This window comes from Toxorhynchites rutilus, chromosome 3 (genome assembly GCF_029784135.1).
Source record: "Toxorhynchites rutilus septentrionalis strain SRP chromosome 3, ASM2978413v1, whole genome shotgun sequence".
In the NCBI taxonomy this organism is placed as follows: domain Eukaryota; kingdom Metazoa; phylum Arthropoda; class Insecta; order Diptera; family Culicidae; genus Toxorhynchites; species Toxorhynchites rutilus.
Window position 1 is genome coordinate 127,262,534 of NC_073746.1, and position 21,525 is coordinate 127,284,058.

The window sequence follows — 21,525 nt, forward strand, 5'->3', positions numbered from 1 at the left end:
GATTTCGAATACACATGATGCATCCTTTGATTGATATTTTATACGGTTATAATTTGACACGAATTTATTTCATTCTTAAAGATGAAATTATTTCACACCTGTTCGTAATATTTGGCATTGGTTCACTTTCATTTCGACAGCAAGTAAACTCCCAGTTCGATCGTAGAAAAACATCTCGTCTTACACCATTTTACGTGTTTTATTCAGCCTATAACTTCAAATACATCTTTACTGTCAATTTGCTATTCATTGTATTTGGGGCCTGTTTGATTGATTGTTTTTTTTTTCTATTACAGAGGGTTTGAACTACGGAGTTCATCCGTCTCTAAAGCCTGTTTTCTATTCATTGAACATATACGATGAAAAGTGATCATTTTTCAATATCTACACTATCTGAATTTCCTCAAATAACAGTTCCATGATGGAACAATGGTTTGTTGCTAACTTTAAATAATGTTTAACTCATTTAACTTGTTTGATCTCTATACATTCCAAATGCGAACTAGACAAACTATGTAAAAAAGCAAATTTCAATTGTGGATATAGCAATTCGTTGTATAATGTTATTATTCTCTGTATTATTATCCTATTTATGCACTGCCAGCAATCGTTTCATTTCGTTCGCCGTGGGTCAAATCGTTCTCGAGCTGTTTGAATTGTATCAGTATCACAAGATAGGTGATGATTGAGCTGAAGACCTGCAAAAGATAAAACAGGAGTTATCCGTTGAAGAATAGAAACTAAAGACGTTGTCAAGATATCAGTGTAGACGACACGAGCTTCCCAGCTTTCGCTCTTAGCTCAAAATAAATGTAAAAAAAATAAATAAATCTAAAATCTCACCGTATAAATTACGCTGTTATCGATGTCGAAGAATCCGTACGCAGAAAACTTTTTCTTCTGATGTAAATTTTTCAACAAGAACTTATTGATTTGTTTGGCAATCTTCCTGTTCTTTATCGAGTGGTCATCGAAATGTCTCGTACACAGCGCCGTCTCGTTTGCCTTAAAATTGACAAAGCAAAATATCATTCTTAGAGATTACATTGACAAGATATGTTGTGTGAATGATAAAGAGAAAAATGAAATACAATAAACAGAAATATGAAATAAGAGCTTCGGAAATATACCGCCTTAGAAATATTTGTGTACCATGTCAGCAGCACTGTTAGTGACAATTATCATGTTTCAGCCTCATATCGGTCTGATGCAAGGAGTGTGTTGAATAGTCAGAATGAAAATTATTTCTGCACCTTCCGAGAGGAAAAAATAAGGGGTTGTATCTGGGATACGATCGCATATTCTCGACGTAGAACTACGAAGTTATATTATGAATCAACTTGTTTAACACTTCGAATATTAGTTTGGAATGCATCAAAATTTTGTAATAGATTATGTTCTTCTGTACACATAAATTTGATGAACGTCCTTTTACGTTTGATATTATGCCTAAGACTACCCAAATATTTGAACGGAAAGATTGTCAAACGATCATTGTATTTTACATTTCCCTCTGAAATTATTGCACATCTCATGTTTACGTAGTTCTCGAACCGCGAAAGTTCGTTCACCTCTAGTATCTGAAATAACGATTTTCCCAGGCTTCTCAGTACAAAGCGAGTACGAAAGTACTCACCACCAAAAATTATCCCCGACTTGCATGTATATGCAAAGCGGATCCCCCCAGACACATTAATTTTGAAATCCGTGTTAGGGAAACACAGCTCAGTGGAAAAAAATACCCCCAACTTGCATGTTTTATGGAAGCGGATTCCCCCAGGCACAATTATTTTGAAGTCCGTGTTAGGGAACACAGCTCGGTGGGAACAAATATCCCCCCGACTTGCATGTATATTTGCAAAGCGGATTTCCACAGGTACATCGATTTTGAAGTCTGTGTTGGGGAAACCGTAAATCGGGCCAATAAAAACTTGACAGTTAACCAAGTTTTGCATTCACAGTGAAAATAGTTATTAACATTAACTTTATTTCATAAAAACGTGACCTGTTCTCTGATTTGACACCCTTCCTGAAAGACGTAGTTCTACGTCAAAAATAATACCGACGTAGTTGCCAATAAAACCTAATATACCTTCGAAAAACAAGTGCACATTTACAAACCTTGGAAATTGTATTACTGCTCGCAAATAAAAAATCCAAAGTCACAACAACCGAAGCCATTAAAGCAAAACGGTTCCATGCTCTCAGCAGGGCGCCATCGAAATGCATCATTTCCTCGGGAAATACCCAATGCCGGTAGAGCAATACGGTGATCCAAGATAACTGCTGGGTACACATTAGCAGGAACGGCATTCCATAGAAATTGTTTATCACATCAACAGTTTCGAGAAGTAGTAATCCGTAATGGTAGTACCGGTCCCCATCGAGATTGGTCTTTTCGAACTTGACAAACAGCTCTCCCAGAATGTTCAACATTACCGAACATTCCATAATATATATGACGATGATCAGCGCGTTCAGTAGCAATGTTCCTAGAACCAATGTTGCTATGAGATCCTGGTTCGATTTTAAAACATAGAACGGAATCGCAAGTGCGAGTTTTGGAATCACGGCGATCGCCAGACATGCACAGGTTTTATTCGTAAGCCACCGAACACTCAAACCAAATACATTACACAAGTATTCAAGCCTCAAAAGCAGCAATTTATGTTCTTTCATATACACCATGTAATAGTTTCTCATAATCCACATGGTCACCAGCGTCTGATAAGCCAACAAAACTTCCACTGCATATAAAGTATGCTTCTGGGTGCAGTTTACGGCTGCCGCAAACCTACAATCGACACAGGTGTTCGCTACGATGAAGACTGCACAAATGAAGAACAATGCATTACTGTAGACAAAATAGCAAATTTTCACTAGTTTAGTTTTTTCGTCATCGATCCAAACGCTGTGCATTCCCAGTAAACTCATCAAGATGTACAGCGGACGAAATTGTATGATTAGACTCATGCTATATCCACGTGTCCTAAGAGTTAACTAATCCAAAGGTTCGCGAATAGTGCTATCCATAGTATCAGCGGCCGCTGTCAATCTTTATCGATGGCTGTGTAATTTTTAATATGGTAGATGGATATAACTAATTACTAAAGTGACTGCAAATAGAACAAGATAAACGGATTATATTTTGGATCCTGGCATCCCGGAACGTCGAGCGGAAGGCCGGTAGTGCCCGTCAGGCGAAGATTATTATGAAAAAGAAGGAATCTTTGAAAAAGCTATTCGACAACAAGGACGGTACGAGTTTGCGTAACGCCGGCCGAAAATTTCGTTGCTCCCATTCCTACATCCGCAGAACCCTCAAGTAGGAGGGCATCATCTGTCGGAAGAAGACTAGATCCCCAGATTACACGGACGAGCAGATGGCGACCGTGGAATCTCAGTGCCGGCGGATGACGAAGAATTAACGCGGGACGTTGTTCGTGCTGGATGACGAGAGTTATTTTCCGCTGTCAAAGCTGCTGTGTGGACGCCTTGTCGCTGGTATAGTACCGGTCATTACCGGGAGTGTGGGGTAATGAACGGTACTATACCAGCGACAAGGCGTCCACACCCCCGGGGTGAAATAGAAAAACAAGCATAAGTTTGAGAAGAATGTTAAGCTGTACATTGCAATCTCCGACAAAGGGATTTCAAAGCCTTGATTTAACAAGCCGAGCGGACTTGCCATCAACCAGAAGGTGTACCAGGAGGAGTGCCTGGAGAAGATTCTGGTTCCGTTCATAAAGAAGCATCATTCAGATGGGGAGTACGTCTTCTGGCTGGAGAAGGCGTCTTCCCATTACGGAACCCGACAAACTTGTCCCAGTGCCACCCGATCAAGGATTTTTTCGGCTCCCTCGGTGTCCTGGTGTACAAGAATAATTGGCGGGTCACGGACCCTAGTGCCGTCCAGCGCTCTTGTGAGAGCATCTCCACCAAGTTTCGCCGTAAGGTTGAGAACGGCCCCTTTGTTAACATTCATTGACCTTCTTTAAGAACAACCGTTATGTTTTTTATAAAGAAATACTGAATTGCTTGAAAAAAAACTTTTTTTTATATCACTGAAGAAATTCACACTATATTGAACACCCGTTAGTTAGTAGATTCAATGTCTGTAAAATATATTAAATCCGATAGTTGGGGCTAATCCTGTCGACATTAGTGAACAAAATGAAAATATGGATATGAAAGTGGTACCGAATCAGAGACCAAGTTTTACTATGAAATAGTTTTACCGTTTATAAAATAAAGAAATACATCACTGGTTGAATTGTGAGGAGTTTTTCCGATTACGAAATTTATCGCCAGTCCGATTGGCTTGCAATAGAAGTTCTTTCGGTTACCTTCTCAGGTTTCCCAAAAGTTACTTTCCACAGTAGCGATTCGATTTCTATGAAACGAACGGTCAATGAATAACGAAATATATCGTCGGGTTGATTGATTTTAGAAGAATTCTCTTGGTTATCTTCTCAGCTTACCTCGCGATTGGGGTAGATTCTACGGTGGAATGAAGAATACGCGCATTGAGCTGCGGAATTTATCACCGGTTTCAGGTAACCCATGAATATTATCCGTCGTCGGATGTTTAAGAATGCGACAAATTGAAGATCCCACGATACACTGAATCACGAAATATATTATAGGTATGTTTCATTGTAGAGATGTTTTTCAGGCCACCTTTTCAGGTGGTTCATGGTGTCATCTGTCGTCCGGTGTTCGAGAATGTCAAATTGAATCACGAAATTGATATTCGACTAGTATTGTGGTTGTGTTTTCCAGGTTACCTGTTCGGGTGGCCGATGGATACCATGCGTCGTAAGTGTTTAAGAATGTGTAAATTTGAAGGGTCCACGACCTATTGAATCGTATATTCTATGTGAAATGAATATGTAAAAAAAATATATTTATCTGTTTTTAAAATACATCGCTGGTCCGTTAGTCGAAATACATTCGATTTCGTAATTCAGTTTCGTCGATTGGTTGACAATCCGCGTTTACAGAATCATATCACTAACCACAGTGAATCCTGATTATTACCCCTTCCCACTAACAAACTATCTCTTCCATGATAAACGCTAGGGAACCACGCTATAGAGGCGACCCTTCTGGTCTTCGGGCGGCGAATATCATACTAACATTCCTTCCCTTCCCCTGGTGACTGTAAGGACGTGGCCGGCGTCGTTATTGACCATTCAAAGCTCGAATCACCGATAATTGCACAACGAGAATGATTTGCTAGCCCCAAGCGTCATTCTGTGTGTTCTTTGTGCAATTTGGTTGGTTCAGGTCAATCACGGAGAGCAACTACGAATTGTACAGTCTACCTAAGCTCAAGCTAAGCTCAAGAAATAGTTTTACCGTTTATATTTATTTTAGCTCAGAGCGGATATTGATGATTTACATTCCAATCGAAGAGAAAATTTTCTAGAATTTTTCGATGAGGCTTTCTAACCCATAAATGATCTAAATTACGGATAATTGAAAAAATACACATTTTCCTATCGTGTTCGTGTATGTATCAGCGAGGTACAATATTTGAGTAGCACTGCTTATCAGACGAGCATTCGTTCTACAGACAATGTGGATAGAGAAAATATTGCTTAGGCGTCGTGCGTAACGCGAGTAGGGGGGGAGGGGGTCGAGATTTCGTTACTTAATGTTACATGGGGGGGGGGGCGTAGTAGGGTGGCCGTGATCGTTACGTAACAAAATTTCACTTTTATTCCTGAATAAATTCACGTGCCCCTAGCTTTGATTCTGAGACCAAAAGAGGTGTATTTCCTTTAACCTACCGAATCATGATTTTGTCATAGCTGGAAAACATCGACTTATTCCGTCTATTATCGGAGGATGCAAAATAAAGCTAGGGCTCCTTGATCGAGCTGAAGTAGTTCTATGCAGTGTTTCAATATACGTTGCAGTTTGTTCAGGAAGGCACTGTTTTTCGAACGCATTTCTTCATGGGATCGATTTTCAAAGCGTGTGCGAGCTGGCTGAATTCGAGATTATTCGGTACCAAAGTATAATCAAGCCAGTAACCATAATTAATGTGGGTGGAGGACCAGGCGAGAACCTCTTTAATAAAAAGGTCATAGATATTTTCGATCTATCATTTTAATCAATTGAATCTTGATGCAATATTAGTTCCTAAAAATTCTCCAGCACGCAGTGCATTCAACTGAGTTGGATTGTCCCCCTTTCCCGGCAGATTGAATACTTCCTCGTGATCATCAGGGATCTCACTTGGATGAAAAACTCGAAACAAGGAACCCGGAAATGGAAAGAAACCATTTTTTGCAATCGATGGATATCCCGTCAAAGCAGAATATAGGGGAAGGGTGGTGAAGTCGGACACCTTAAGTAAACGTTGATTTTGTTCGTGAACTTTACTAAAAAATATTTAATTATCTCACCACAAATTGATATTCTAAGCCTGTTTTTATAATAAAATTTGTCTTTGAGGCAGACATTTGGCAAAATGAATGTGTCGGGCATTTTTGAAAAAATAAGATTGAGTCGGGAAAGACGGACACTTGGCGGGAAAGACGGGCACATGGGGTGGGAAAGATGAACACTATCTTAAAACTCAGAAAAATTTATGTACTCGATAAATGTTGGTGGTCTTCAAAAAGGCCTTAAAACGATCGAACAAAAAGGCTAGACAGAAATCACCTGAAGGACTTGCAATTTGTCTCATTTTTTCCATGTTTTTTATTTGTTTTTTAAATAAATTTGACAGAAGGCCAGCTAAGTGTACATAGTCAGTGCCACAGGGATTCATACACTGTATTGCAAGTTTGTACATCATTCAAATTCAAAATAAAAAATGTGATTTATTTATAATACAGGGGTGTCCGTCTTTCCAGACTTTCCCATATTAAGTCCGTAAACTCCCAAATCGACGAAGCGAAAACAGAATAATATCTAGTCGAGTTGTTTGCTCGTCACGTAAGGTCATCCCAAGACATTTTGCAAGGAGTGAAATGTAACGACAGGAACTACTGCATTGAACGAAGGTGTAGTTATTTTTGTGCAAATCAACATCAATTTATACCAGTCCATGTTCCTCTCAGCTAAACGCCAGATGGTTTGAAAGCACCAATCCCAACAGATGTGAGCATTAATTTTCCGTCTCGGTTTGTTCGAAATTCTATGAACTTGTCGAAAGTTCTTCCGAAGTCACTACTTACATATAAAGAACTTCCGTCTGAACATTTGATTCCGACGTGGGCAGATATCTGATTTCTTACGTTGATATTCTCATTACTTAAAAAAAGCATAAAAAATTTCAAACGATTTTGACTTTGTGTACAGATTAACCTTACGTAACATAAGGGGAGGGGGGTTCGTCTTGCGTTACTTTTTGTTAAATAGGGGGGGGAGGTGGTCTAAAAACCTCATTTTTAGCGTTACGTAATTTGTGCATGACGCCTAAGCTCCTCTGTATTCTATTCATTGAGTAAGAACTTCCAACGGCTCTATCTCGAAAATATGAGAGCAAATTCAGAGCGGATTGAAGAGATTTGTTCGTTAGGGAATTTCTGATAATCTCTCATATGACTTGAAAGGAATTGGACTTTCATTTAAAAATAACTTGAATTCAATGCAGAGACTAACTGAAAACATTGCTGAATTTCTTAGCAAGTGGAACATCGCAGTCAGGAAGGTATCCGAAACTACAGTAAAGTTCCTATTGGAAAATATACCTGTTCTGCAAAAAAAAAATGTGTAAATTATATTACTATCAGTTTTTTTTTTTATTTAAATCGTTTATTTTTACAGGCTCAGTTACATAGGTTTAAAGGAGCCGAACTCCTTACTGTATTGTTACTAGTATATATACATTTTTCCTTAATTCTAATGTTAATAATATAGGAAACCGATTACTCGCGGTCAACTCGAGTTTAGAAGGGTGACATATTTTCTTCAGGAAAAGGAGGGGATATGAGGATATGTTGACATTGATCACACTCACACTCTCAATCACACTCATCACACTCAATTCTTAAACCTATCTTATATCTAATATGTATTTACATTTCATCTTATTCTTAAGAAGGGATCCGATCTCTCACAAAGGAAAAGGAAAAGGAAAAACTAAGGGTATAAGGACAATCACACACGAAGATCGATAGCTTTAAGGAATACATATATTTGGGACATGTAATCAAGGTCTAACCGAGCCAACACGTCTCTCACCGGCACATTGGGCTGCCTTCCTCGGGCCCGAAGGGTGACTACTAAATTCGATCTGGCGACAAGATACAGCTCGCACGACCAAACAACGTGCTCGATGTCGTGGTAACCTTGGCCACAAACACAAAGATTGTTGTCGGCAAGATTAATACGAAAGAGTAGCGCATCTAACGAACAGTGATTGGACATGAGTCGGGAGAAGGTGCGAATAAAGTCCCGGCTCAAGTCCAGACTTTTGAACCATGGTTTGAGGCTAACCTTAGGGATAATCGAGTGGAGCCACCGGCCCAATTCATCTTCGTTCCATTTGCGTTGCCAGTTAACTATGGTATTTTTGCGGACTAAAGAATAAAATTCATTGAAGGCGATTTGACGCTGATAAATATCGCCTTCAATTGCACCTACCTTTGCTAATGAGTCAGCCCTCTCATTACCCAGAATTGAGCAATGTGAAGGGACCCAGACAAAGGTAATGACATAACAGCGTCTGGATAAAGCACTCAAAATTTCTCGTATTCTCTCAAGGAAGTACGGCGAGTGCTTTTCCGGCCTCACTGAACGGATAGCTTCGACAGAGCTAAGACTATCCGTTACAATGTAATAGTGTTCAACAGGTCGTGAGGCGACGCTGTCCAGCGCCCAGTGTATCGCTGCCAATTCAGCAATATACACTGAGCAAGGATTCTGAAGACTGTGTGAGGTGCTAAAAAATTCGTTGAACACTCCAAATCCTGTGGACTCATTCATAGAGGACCCATCAGTAAAGTACATATTATCACAATTGATATCCCCATACTTTGCATCGAAGATCGTTGGAACGATCCTCGATCGAAGATAATCTGATGTTCCATGGATATCCTGCTTCATGGACAGATCAAAATGCACAGAGGAATTGATGTAGTCAGGAAAACAAACACGGTTGGGAATATACGAAGAAGGATCAACCTGCATGGAGACGAATTCATGATATGAGCTCATGAATCCAGAATGAAAATTTAGCTCGATCAGCTGCTCAAAATTTCCGATCACCAATGGGTTCATAACCTTACACCGGATGAGGAACCGAAGAGATAATAAATTGAAGCGATCTTTTAGTGGGAGTAGGCCTGCCAAAACCTCGAGACTCATGGTATGCGTTGAGGGCATACATCCCAACGCGATACGGAGACAAAGATACTGAATTCGCTCGAGTTTAATGAGGTGTGTTTTGGCAGCTGATTGAAAACAGAAACTGCCATACTCCATCACTGAGAGAATAGTTGTTCGATACAACATTATAAGATCTTCGGGATGGGCTCCCCACCAGGTGCCGGTAATTGTACGGAGAAAGTTTATTCTTTGTTGACATTTTTTACTCAGATACCTAATATGGGCCCCCCAAGTACATTTAGAGTCGAACCAGACCCCAAGATACTTGAATGACATAGCATGAGTGATCGGTTTACCCAAAAGTTGAAGCTTTGGTTTTGCTGGTCTATGCTTCCTAGAAAAAACCACCATCTCTGTTTTCTCCGTGGAGAATTCGATCCCTAGCCCAATGGCCCAGGTTGAAAAATTGTTCAAAGTATCTTGTAAGGATTCTTGCAGGTCGGATTCGTTTGATCCTACGACAGACACCACTCCATCATCTGCAAGTTGTCTTAGGCTGCAATTTTGTGTAAGGCAATTGTCAATGTCGCTTACGTAGAAGTTGTACAAAAGGGGGCTTAAACATGAGCCCTGGGGGAGTCCCATGTAAGAGACCCGACTTACTGCCGAATCTCCGTGAGAAAAGTTCAAATGTTTCTCACAAAGCAAGTTATATAACATATTATTCAATAGAGGCGGCAGACCCCGAGATTGTAATTTGTCTGACAAAACCTCTATTGAAACAGAATCAAAGGCCCCCTTTATGTCCAAGAATACTGAAGCCATTTGTTTTTTTTCGGCGTAAGCCATTTGAATTTCTGAAGAAAGCAACGCAAGACAATCATTCGTCCCCTTGCCCCTGCGGAACCCATATTGTGTATCTGAGAGTAGGCCATTCGTTTCAACCCATCGATCAAGGCGAAACAAGATAATTTTCTCCAACAATTTCCGTATACAAGACAGCATTGCTATTGGGCGGTACGAATTGAAGTCGGACGCGGGTTTTCCGGGTTTTTGAATAGCTATAACTCGTACTTGTCTCCAATCATCTGGAACAATATTATGCTCCAGAAACCGATTGAATAAATTCAACAAGCGATGTTTCGCCACATCAGGGAGATTTTTCAGCAAGTTGAACTTAATTCTATCCGATCCCGGAGCAGAATTGTTACATGAAAGGAGAGCAAGAGAGAATTCTACCATCGAAAACTCGGAATCAAGATCGCACCTATCTTGTGGTATATCTCGAATAATTCTTTGCACTGGAGCGGAATCGGGACAAACCTTTCGTGCAAAATTAAAAATCCATCGATGTGAATATTCCTCGCTTTCATTGGATGAAGAGCGATTTCTCATGTTTCGAGCCACTTTCCATAATTTTTTCATTGACGTTTCTCGTGACAAACCTCCCACGAAATTTCGCCAATAAGCACGTTTTTTCCCTTTGATCAAGTTTTTAAATTGATTTTCAAGGTCCAAATACTTCTGAAAATTTTCAGGGGTTCCACGTTTCCGAAAAGCTTTAAATGCATTCGATTTATCTCCATAAAGCTTGGAACACTGGCCATCCCACCATGGATTGGGAGGCCTTCGACGAATAGTGGAACCTGGGATGGGTTTCGTTTGAGCGCGAACCGCGCTGTCATAGATCAAACGAGAAATGAAGTTATACTCCTCCAATGGAGGCAAACCATCTCTGGAATTGATGGCTAGAGCAATCGCGTCCGCATATTTTTTCCAGTCAATGTGTCTTGTGAGGTCGTATGCCATGTTTATTGATTCAGAAGAATTCAACCCATTGGTGATAGAAATTTTGATTGGCAAGTGGTCACTACCGTTGGGATCCTGGATTACATTCCACTTGCAATCTAACGATAGTGAATTCGAGCAAAGCGAGAGGTCAAGAGCACTTGTTTTAGCAGGAGGTTTAGGTACACGTGTTGTTTCCCCAGTGTTCAAAACGGTCATATTGAAGCTGTTACAAAGGTCATATATCAACGATGAACGATTGTCGTCGTACTGTTCCCCCCAGGCAGTTCCGTGAGAGTTGAAGTCTCCCAAGATTAATCGTGGCTCAGGAAGGAGTGAGCACATGTCAACAAGTTGCTTGCGGCTAACCGCAGCTCTCGGAGGCCAATACAAGCTGACTATACAGAGGTCTTTGCCTCTGATGTTTGCATGACAAGCAACAGCTTCGATCCCTCCAGTAGGTGGAAGGTCAATTCTAAAAAATGAGTGACACTTATTGATCCCCAATAGTACCCCTCCGTATCTGTCATCACGGTCCAAGCGTATTATATTAAAATCGTGGAAAGAGAGATCATTTTGAGAAGAGAGCCAGGTTTCGGATAGAGCAAAAACATCACAATTGAGTTTATGAATTAGAAATTTGAATGTATCCAATTTAGGGATAAGACTACGACAATTCCACTGTAAAACAGTGATATCTCCGACCTCTCTATTTAAATTAGACATCAAGAGAGATAATCATTGCAAGGAGGGGCCATGTTTGCATCAATTGCTGCAAAATTGTCTTTAGTACTGGAAGCATTGCGGTGACAATGGTTCTGATGGAGTCGGAAACATTAAAACACGTGAAGATTTGATCCACAAGGTCAGACAACTTTATAAATCCCGATTGGGAAGTTGAACTTGACGGAAAAACAGGGACAGTTGGGGTTTTTGATGTCCCCTCGAGTGCTGGGTCGTTCGAAGGTGAACTATTACCACGGAGGCCAGGAGGGACCTGATTTTGCTTATCCGCTGCACTCGATTTTTTGGGCAAGCTAACAGGGGGTATCACCGGAGGGACTTGTCCTTGAACTTTGGGAGTGGTCACATTTTTGCGCCGGGGATTCCCTTGAGAAATAAACGGCGTGCCCCCGTTAGCTGTATCCGCTTCCATTTCGTCAACTGGCAAAGTAGCGAAGACATTGTGTGTATTGATTGGTTGTTGTTCTTGAGCCAGTGGAGAAGCGCCCTTCAAAATTTCTGCGAAAGATACTATCAGTTTCATCAATATTAAATTTCTCTTTCAATTTTGTTTAGCCTTTTATAATAGCGCAATTGGTTTGGGAGTTACAGCTGTTTCAAGTTATGCATTTTGTTCTGCCTCAGTCCTAATAAACAAGCCATTCGCGATTTTAAATTACAGTATTCAGAATTCATCAACAAAATGTCGAAATAAAGGCTGACCCGAGTCAAATTGCATCACGAGAAAAGATTTGCCAGAATTCACCCATTCAACTGATCATCTTAAAATTTTCAAGGAATAAAGTAAAACATATTATTCAACTTTTACCATGTTTAATTTATTCAACCATGTATTTTTTGGCTAACTCCGACATTAGGTCGTATGAATAAAACAAAGTATTTACTTATTCTGCCCGTTTCCAAGTAAAGTAAACTTTCCTAGTATATACTTGAATCCGTATGAATAAAAGTTTACTTTACTAATTTGATTTTCGAATTCGAACATAGTTTTTACTTTGTCAAACATCTATCAACTGATTGTTTAGGTTTCGTTTCAAAACGTTTTTTTTTTGGACAAAGCGTGAATTCGCGATGAAAAAGGAATAGTGTCGACGTCTGGTGGCGACTTTCAATTAGGGACCATAGTTTGGGTCCCTATCTCGTTAGTGTAATACCTATCATATTAGAAGACACGAAGTCAGTTTTCAAATGTTAAAATTTGAATGAAAATGTTCACATCATGTTATTTAATCACTTAAAACACTTTTTCCGACTTTTATTTAACTTTTATTTTGTCTATACATTTCCAACATCATTACTGAAACTTTTCATTATAACACAGGGTGGGCCATTTAAAGTGGAAGCATCTGGCAACCCCATAACTTTTGACAGAGATGTCAGATTAACAAATGTCATACCGCGTTGGAAGCGTACAATTTTAACCATGGAACAATACACACCTAAACAACGCGCTGAAATTGTTCAGCTGTACATTCAAAATAACTTCTCAATTGTGTTAACTAAACGTGCGTGGAAAAATAAAAATAAAGTTAAAACATCGCCTGGAGACAACACTATACGTCGATTATATGCCAAATTTATATCGTCTGGTAGTGTTGGTAATGCCAGTCATCTGTCCAGACAACGACCAAGACGTTTCGACGAGAATATTGATGCCGTTCGAGCCAGTGTTGCAGAGACTCCATCGACATCAGGTCGCCATCGTTCGCAAGAGTTAGGCATCGCTCGAACCACTTTGTTCGTGAAAATGAATTGGACAATTACTGGTTCCAACAGGACGGCGCTACATGCCATACAGCGGCTGCCACGACCAAATTATTGCGCGAAATGTTCCCCGGAAGATTAATATCGAAAAACGGTGATTATGACTGGCCACCGAAATCTCCTGATTTGACGCCTCTTGACTTTTTTTATGGGGATATTTAAAATCCAAGGTATACACTGGTAAACCAAGGACCCTGGCTGCGCTGAAAGGCAATATCCGACAAGAAATTGCTGCCATATCGGCCGAAACATTGGGCAAAGTGATGGAAGATGCCGAAAAAAGGGCACATTTTGCGGTCAAGGCCAGAGGCGGTCATTTACGAGATATCATAATCAAAAAGTAGTTAGAACAAATCTCCTTGGACCAAAATAAATGAATTTAGAAAAAAAAATTTTAATTCCACTTCTTTACTTTTCTATTGCAAAAACAAATCCTTCCACTTTAAATGGCCCACCCTGTATATAGTTGTCTTCAAAAACAATATCGTACAAGAGTTTTTCACCACCTGCAAACAAAAGTGTTTTTCGTTTGAACAGAATGCCAAATTGGTACGGAAAGGTTATTTTTCATTCATAATTTAAATTTCGAAAACGTGTTCATTCCGCCTGAAAATCAATCAATTTTTTACGCTCCCCTGAACTAGTAAACGAAGCTCAATGCCATCAATGCGGATCGTTAACTTGTTTAACTTCAAGCGCAAGATAGCAGCATTAAACATAAATCGGATATGACATCAAAACGAATGATAGTGTTTTCAGATCCAAAGTATACTCATGAACATACTTGATAATAACGATGTAAATACTTGATGAATGCTGTTTTATTCATACGAAATCAGCTAAATATCCATTTTCGAAAAGTAAATACTTTGTTGTTTCTTTTATTCATACCAAACGTAGTAAAAACTTAATCTCACTGCTCGACTGCTCAAATGAAGTAAAGTAAAGGTGAATTTTGTTTTTATTCATACGGCCTATTATCTGCTTTCGAACGTCCTCAGGAACATCAAACTCATAATGAGCAGCTTTTGGCACGTGATTTTGCCACCTTATTCTCCCGTTCATTGCGATTCGGTGACTTTTGGACTTTGTACGTCTGTAATCCGTGTGTAATTTTTGACGTTGAACTACGTCTTTCAGGAAGGGTGCCAAATCAGAAAACAGGTCACTTTTTTATGAAATAAAGTTATCGTTAATAACTATTTTCACTGCGAACGGATTCCCATGATTTGCATACCAATTGAATCGGAAATTCTCTAAGATTTGTTTGATATGCTGTACATTACAATTCGTTAATCTCTAAACGGTTTAAATTCATGAAAACTGGAAGAACTTCCTTTTTTCCCACACATTTGTTCTGCCGATTTGTGTGCTGCCCGTATTGTGCAATTCCAAATGAAATCGTCCAAAAAATGCAGATTTTAAAAACATGTATTTTTGATTCGAATGAAAGTTTGTATTCCGTTTGGGTTGGAGGAAATATGAGTTTTCCACAGCAATTGGGATTTTTTGACTCAAGCGTAACTTTTGAAAACGGCGTATCGATTTTAGTAGAAGAAATCTTTGATACTTTATATCTAAAAAACTATGAGTCGTGCCGAAATAGTGTCTTAGAAAGAGTTATAGCGCATTGATGTCTAAACATGATAAAAATATACACTGAGAAAAAAAAATAGTACTGTTTTTTATTTACAAAAAAACTTTAATTTGTAATATCCAAAATACTATTTTTTATTTATTTTTTATTTTTTCATATAAAATAGAAGTCATGTAGAAAATTTAAAAGATGTGTACAAGATGGTAAAAGTATTCTTGACGAACTTTGTGGAACATCGATTTTTTATGAATTTCCGAAACTTCGAATTTTTGTATGTTAACAATCATTTTTAGCCACAAATTATGATTTCTGATGTGATTTAAAACAAAAAAGCTCATTATAAATCTCCTTCTAAATGTAACCATTCTCGAGATATTTTAAAAAATATTTTTAATTTATTGTCTTTTTTATAGTAAATATTCCCTTTTAATATGTTTGTCGTGTTATACCGTCATGTTCATGAAATTTTATGAATTTGCTTATAATTTCCAACAACTTTTCCAAATACATCATTATGGTAAAAATATATGTTAGATTATACCTGAAGTCAGGTATCTCTAAGCTACCTCTGTACAGGTATATAAAGTCAGGTACCTTCAAGGTACCTTTATAATGTATAAAAAGTTACTCATATTCAAACATCGTTCATCAGTCGAACAATCTTCCTTATAGAGTGAATAACAGTATATCACGATGGACTACAAAAAAAACTCATGTTGTAGACTGTTTCCGAAAAACGGTAAGAAATGTTCATCTGAAAAACGTTTCTTAACCGTGTCAATGATTGAGAAACTTAAGTCAATGGGATGCAATATCCTTTTAGATACATCTTTAAAAATTTGCGGATCTGTATACTCTTCCAAACCAAAGCAGTGTAATACTGAGGAGCAGATCAGTACAGCAGTAGGAAATACTTTAGAAGAAGTACCATCAATAGTTTCAGTCGTTTCAGAATCTTCGCAAGATTCCCAAATCAGCAATATACCAGAGTATTCCCGAGCATACAACATTGAGCTATTCAACAAGGGAATCGCCGGTTTTAACGTTTCACCAATAATGACGAAAAGACTTGGACAGGCTAGTTACCCCGAACAAAAATTCAAAGAAATTTCTAAAAGTATTAAAAGAAATCTATTTTCCTTTTCACATGAAGAAGACGAAGAGTCGAACTTTAAACAAAAGAGTTTGATGAGATTATCAATCAGCTCAAAGAGAAATTTGACCACACAGATAAAACAAGATCAGAAAAAGTTAGAATTTTAACAGTTTTGCCTAAGTCTTGATCCAGTGGAGGCGATCTGGCGTAGTGGTAACATCCATGCCTCTCACGCTAAAGGTCACGAGTTCAATTCTCACTCCCGACATTCTTCCAAAAATGGAAGTAAAAAGTGACGAACCAGCCAAATGAGTTGAAAATCACTATAATACAGATAAAAAAAAAAAAAAAAAAAAAAGTCTTGATCCGTGCAAAAAATGGAAGAAGAATTTGGCGTTAATAAATATATGTCAATTCAAGCTAAAAAACTGGCAAATGAAAAAGGTGCATTGTCGACACCACATAGCAAATATGTGTGGGGCTTAGGCAAGACAACCCGATGAGGGTCTACTATCAGTCCAACTGTGTGCGGCCGACTCCACAATATGGACCAAGTTTAAGTGAAGATGTTAAAAATCATGTTTCGGAATTTTATAATGACGACGATATCAGTCGATCATTACCTGCAGAAAGAGACTGTGTTTCTGTAGCCAAAGATGGGAAGCGTCAACACATCCAAAAAAGGTTATTAACACTAGAACTACCGACGTTTAATATATACCTAGTTCTACCGCACCCGTCAAATTGACGGATTTCTGACTAGCGCGTTTGTTGTATTTTTTTACTTATTTTATGTTAATGAAAGAATGTGATTTGACAAAAACAACATTGAATATAACACTTCATATGTTTTTTAATTTAAAAAACTAACAAAAAGGTTTATATTTACATTTATAGGTCTATGACTATGAGGCACATATCTTACAAAAACATGTTATTCCGGATTCCGGATTCCACTTGCCACAAACGTATTTGTTGCATGTATTAAAAGTTTTGTTTTTGTTGCACAATTGTATTTGACAAGATTTTCGTTCTTGAGGTCTTTTAGTTAAGTTTTCTGTAGTACAATCCATTGCTTTGTTTGGTTGTTTTTTGTTCTCTGCAGCACTTATGTTCATTGGAAAATTCTTCTTCTGTCTTTTTGTATAAAGTCCACGAATTGATTGCTGCTAGGTCCAAAATAAAGTAGAATACTTGCAATATCCATCTACAAGACTTTGCTTTTACGCTATATTTGCGTGCCATCTGGTCAACTACATCAACTCCAAACTTGGTTTGATTGTAAAACGATACAATTTCAGGTATTTCTGTTTCTACATTCTAAATTTCGTAACTAATCCAAACTATAACATATCGAACAACTATTGTGCGTAAACTGCACGAAATTGCATGTCTAATTGACTGCAAATAATCATTGATATCCACCATTTCATGGATGATGCATAGATTGTTATAAACTTGGAAATTGCCAGATCCGTCAATTTGACCGGTCTCGGTAGAAATAGGTATAGATGGTACTGATTATGGAAGTTAAAACCGGTAAACAGTAATTGAATATGAATAATAAACTATCCTTACATCTCATGAAAAGTCATCGCTAAATTCTAGAACAATACATCTTCTTCTTCTTCTTCTTCAATGGCACTAACGTTCCTAGAGGAACTTCGCCGTCTCAACGTAGTATTACTTGCGTCATTTTTATTAGTACTTAGTTGAGATTTCTATGCCAAATAACACGCCTTGAATGCATTCTGAGTGGCAAGTTCTAGAATACGCGTGATCACAGTGCAAGTCGGAGGAAATTTCTTTGACGAAAAATTCCCCCGACCAGAACGGGAATCGAACCTGAACACCCGGCATGTTAGTTATGACGCTAACCACTCGGCCAAGGGAGCACCTAGAACAATTATATAAAATTATATAAAATTTTTCACCATGAAATTTTAAATCCGTCAAATTGACGGTTTCGGTAGTTCTAGTTTTAATAACATCATAACGGGAAACTTTCAACAGTTTTAAGGAACCTAATCCAAATTGCAAAATTGGATTTAGTTCTTTTGCATCAACGCGTCCGAAGCATTGCAAATTGCTGAGTAGTTCAGGAAATCATAACGTTTGTGTTTGTACATTCCATGAAAATGTAAATCTTATGCCTCATAGTCTCAAAAAATATTCCTTTAACATTGAATGCAAAGAATATATGGAAAAAATACTATGTATCATATCAAATAGATCAAAATACTGTTACCTTCGTGATTGTAAAAAAGGCCCAACAATGGACGAGTTTGGAAACTGGTTTCTAGATGAGCTTCAGGAACGCAATTTAATTCAAATCACTTATGCACAATGGATTTCAACTGATCGATGCGACATAGAAACTCTTGTAAAACCGGTGGAAGAATTTGTATCGTATTTTTGCGAAAAAATAGAAAAAATACTTACTCATGATTACATTAAAACACAACAGTCTACATTTCTTAACAATATAAACGCTAATTTGCAAGAAAATGAGGTTGTTGTGATTTGCGACTTTTCCGAAAATTATTCATTTGTGCTTCAAGATGAAGTTCAAAGTCATCACTGGAACAATGATCAAGCAACAATCCATCCATTCGTTGTTTATTATAGAGATGAAAAAGGTTCTCTGGCAAATTTAAGCTTTGTAGTTATATCTGAAGTTTTAAGTCATGACACAAGCTGTGCAAGTATTCATTTCTAGATTGGTGAAATTTTTGAAACAACAAATGCAGGTAAAAAGAATAAAATTCATGTCGGATGGTGCTGCATCCCAGTATAAAAATAGGAAAAAATTCGCGAGTTTATGTCAGTTTAAATCGAAATACGACATTGACGCTGAATGGCATTTTTTGCAACATCACACGGCAAAGGACCTTGTGATGCAATTGGTGGTACATTAAAACGGATGGCAACAAGAGCTAGTTTGGCTAGGCAGCATGAACATCCGATTACGAATGCAAAATGTTATTTGACTGGACTAGCAAGCGAAAAGAAGACTATCTTACAAAATTGTCACAAGAAGAACATGATCAGGGTGTGGAAGAGTTGGGTAGCATGTTTGATAACACCAAACAAATTCCAGGTACCCAAAAGTATCATTCTTTTGTACCTGTATCCGAGAATGAAGTAGCAGCAAAGTTGTACTCTAACAACAATGCAGCAAGTTATCATAAAATATAAGAAAATAATGAATAAATTAAATTATATACAACAGAATTGTTAGTTGATAAAAATAAATGTTGATAAAAAATAAATGCTAAAAATTCTAGTATTATTCTTAGTATCTCTTAAACTCCGATAAATATCGGAATTATCTGGCCAAATTGTAGAGAATTATATTTTTTCCTTTTATAAATGTTGCGTTCTGTTGACGCAACATGTATAACATGTTAATAGTTTGTATTAAGATAAAAAAACATTGTTTAATATCGCTACGTTTTATATTAACCCACATGTGTTCAAATGATTTTCAACGTAACTCCTAAACATATATTTTTACCATGATGGTGCATTTGGAAAAGTTGTTGGAAATTATAAGCAAATTCATAAAATTTCCTGAACATGACGGTATAACAAACATATTAAAAGGGATTATTAACTATAAAAAAGACAATAAATTAGAAATATGTTTCAAAATATTTCGAGAATGGCTGCATTTAGAAGGAGATTCATAATGAGCTTTTTTGTTTTAAATCACATCAGGAATCATAATTTGTGGCTAAAAATGATTGTTAACATACGAAAATTAGAAGTTTCGAAAATTCATAAAAATTCGATGTTCCACAAAGTTCGTCAAAAATAGTTTTACCATCTTGGACCCATTTTTTAAATTTTCTACATGACTTCTATTTTATATGAAAAAAAATAAATAAAAAATATGTATTTGTGATATTGAAAATTAATGTTTTTTTTTTGTAAATAAAAAAAAGAGTACTAATTTTTTTCTCAGTGTATATTTTTTTCATGTTTAGACATTAATACTCTATAACTCTTTCTCAGACACTATTTCGGTACGACTCATAGTTTTTGAGATATAAATTATCAAAGATTTCCCCTACTAAAATCGATACGCCCTTTTCAAAAGTTGCGCTTGAGTCAAAAAAATTCCGCTTCTGTAGGAACTCCTTAAGGTAAACCTGCCCGTTTACCGTGCCGGTCATCACGAAGGGGGCGCTCCGCTTGCCACACCATGTACTTTTTGGCAAACTTGGATAGTTTCTGCTTGCGAATCTCCTCCGGAACGCTGAATTTGTCCTCTGCGGAGAAGAACAACAGGTCCGGCAGCTGACGAAAGTCCGCTTTGACGTAGGTTTCGTCGTCCATTACCAGGCAATGCGGCTTTGTCAGCATTTTGGTGTATAGCTTCCGGGCTCGCGTCTTCCCCACCATGTTTTGCCTTTCGTCGCGGTTAGGAGCCTTCTGAACCTTGTATGTACGCAGGCCCTCCCGCTGCTTGGTCCGCTGGACGAATGAACTTGACAAATTCAGCTTATTGGCGACATCCCGGACCGAACTTCTCGGATCACGACTAAACTGCTTAACTACGCGCTTGTGATCTTTTTCACTGACGGAGCATCCATTTTTGCCTTTCTTCACCTTCCGGTCGATGGTTAGGTTCTCGAAGTATCGTTTTAGTACTCTGCTGACCGTGGATTGGAGTATTCCCAGCATCATACAGATGTCCCGATGTGACAACTCCGGATTCTCGAAATGAGTGCACAGGATTAATTCACGACGCTCTTTTTCGTTCGACGACATTTTTCCAAATTTACGAAAAATTGACAGTGAAGCATGGCCAACGTGATCTATACACTCTTATCTGATTATAAGCGAAAACTGAAGATATAATTCCTAAAAATTTAATTTCTACAGCGTTTTTTCCGTGATGCAATTTGATGTGACACACCCTTTAGTAGCGGACACGCAATCAGCTACGAAGACCCTCGTTACAGTATTTGTTGCATGTTGATTTTGAAAATCGTTGATAACACCACAGTCGTACCTGACCACTTTCAGTCACGGCTATGTTACTGCCAACTTTTACTTTCTTATTCTTCTTCTTGTTTGTAATGAAAGGCTTTCAACTTTCCAGTTCATCCGCCTTGAAAAAGGTCATTTGATGTTCGAGAAGATAACGTAACGTTCTATTGGTCGCAGTCGGAGACAATTTGGTGGGTTGATGTGGTTTTCGACGTACATGATGTTGTGTTCAGCGAACCACTGGAGAGTG

At 38.1% G+C, this 21,525-nt stretch overlaps 1 protein-coding gene across 1 annotated transcript in view; it reads right to left on the bottom strand.

Annotated features, from left to right (window-relative positions):
• Positions 1 to 210: 210 nt before the first annotated feature.
• LOC129776694 (ATP-dependent RNA helicase DDX47) overlaps positions 211 to 21,525 on the bottom strand; it is a 98,992-nt gene continuing 77,677 nt past the window's right edge. The window contains exons 3-4 of the mRNA XM_055782490.1: positions 844 to 1,005; positions 211 to 698 (exon numbers count right to left, since the gene is read on the bottom strand). Coding sequence (XP_055638465.1) covers positions 968 to 1,005 — 38 coding nt within the window. The 3' untranslated portion in view covers positions 211 to 698; positions 844 to 967. The remainder of the gene's footprint in view (positions 699 to 843; positions 1,006 to 21,525) is intronic.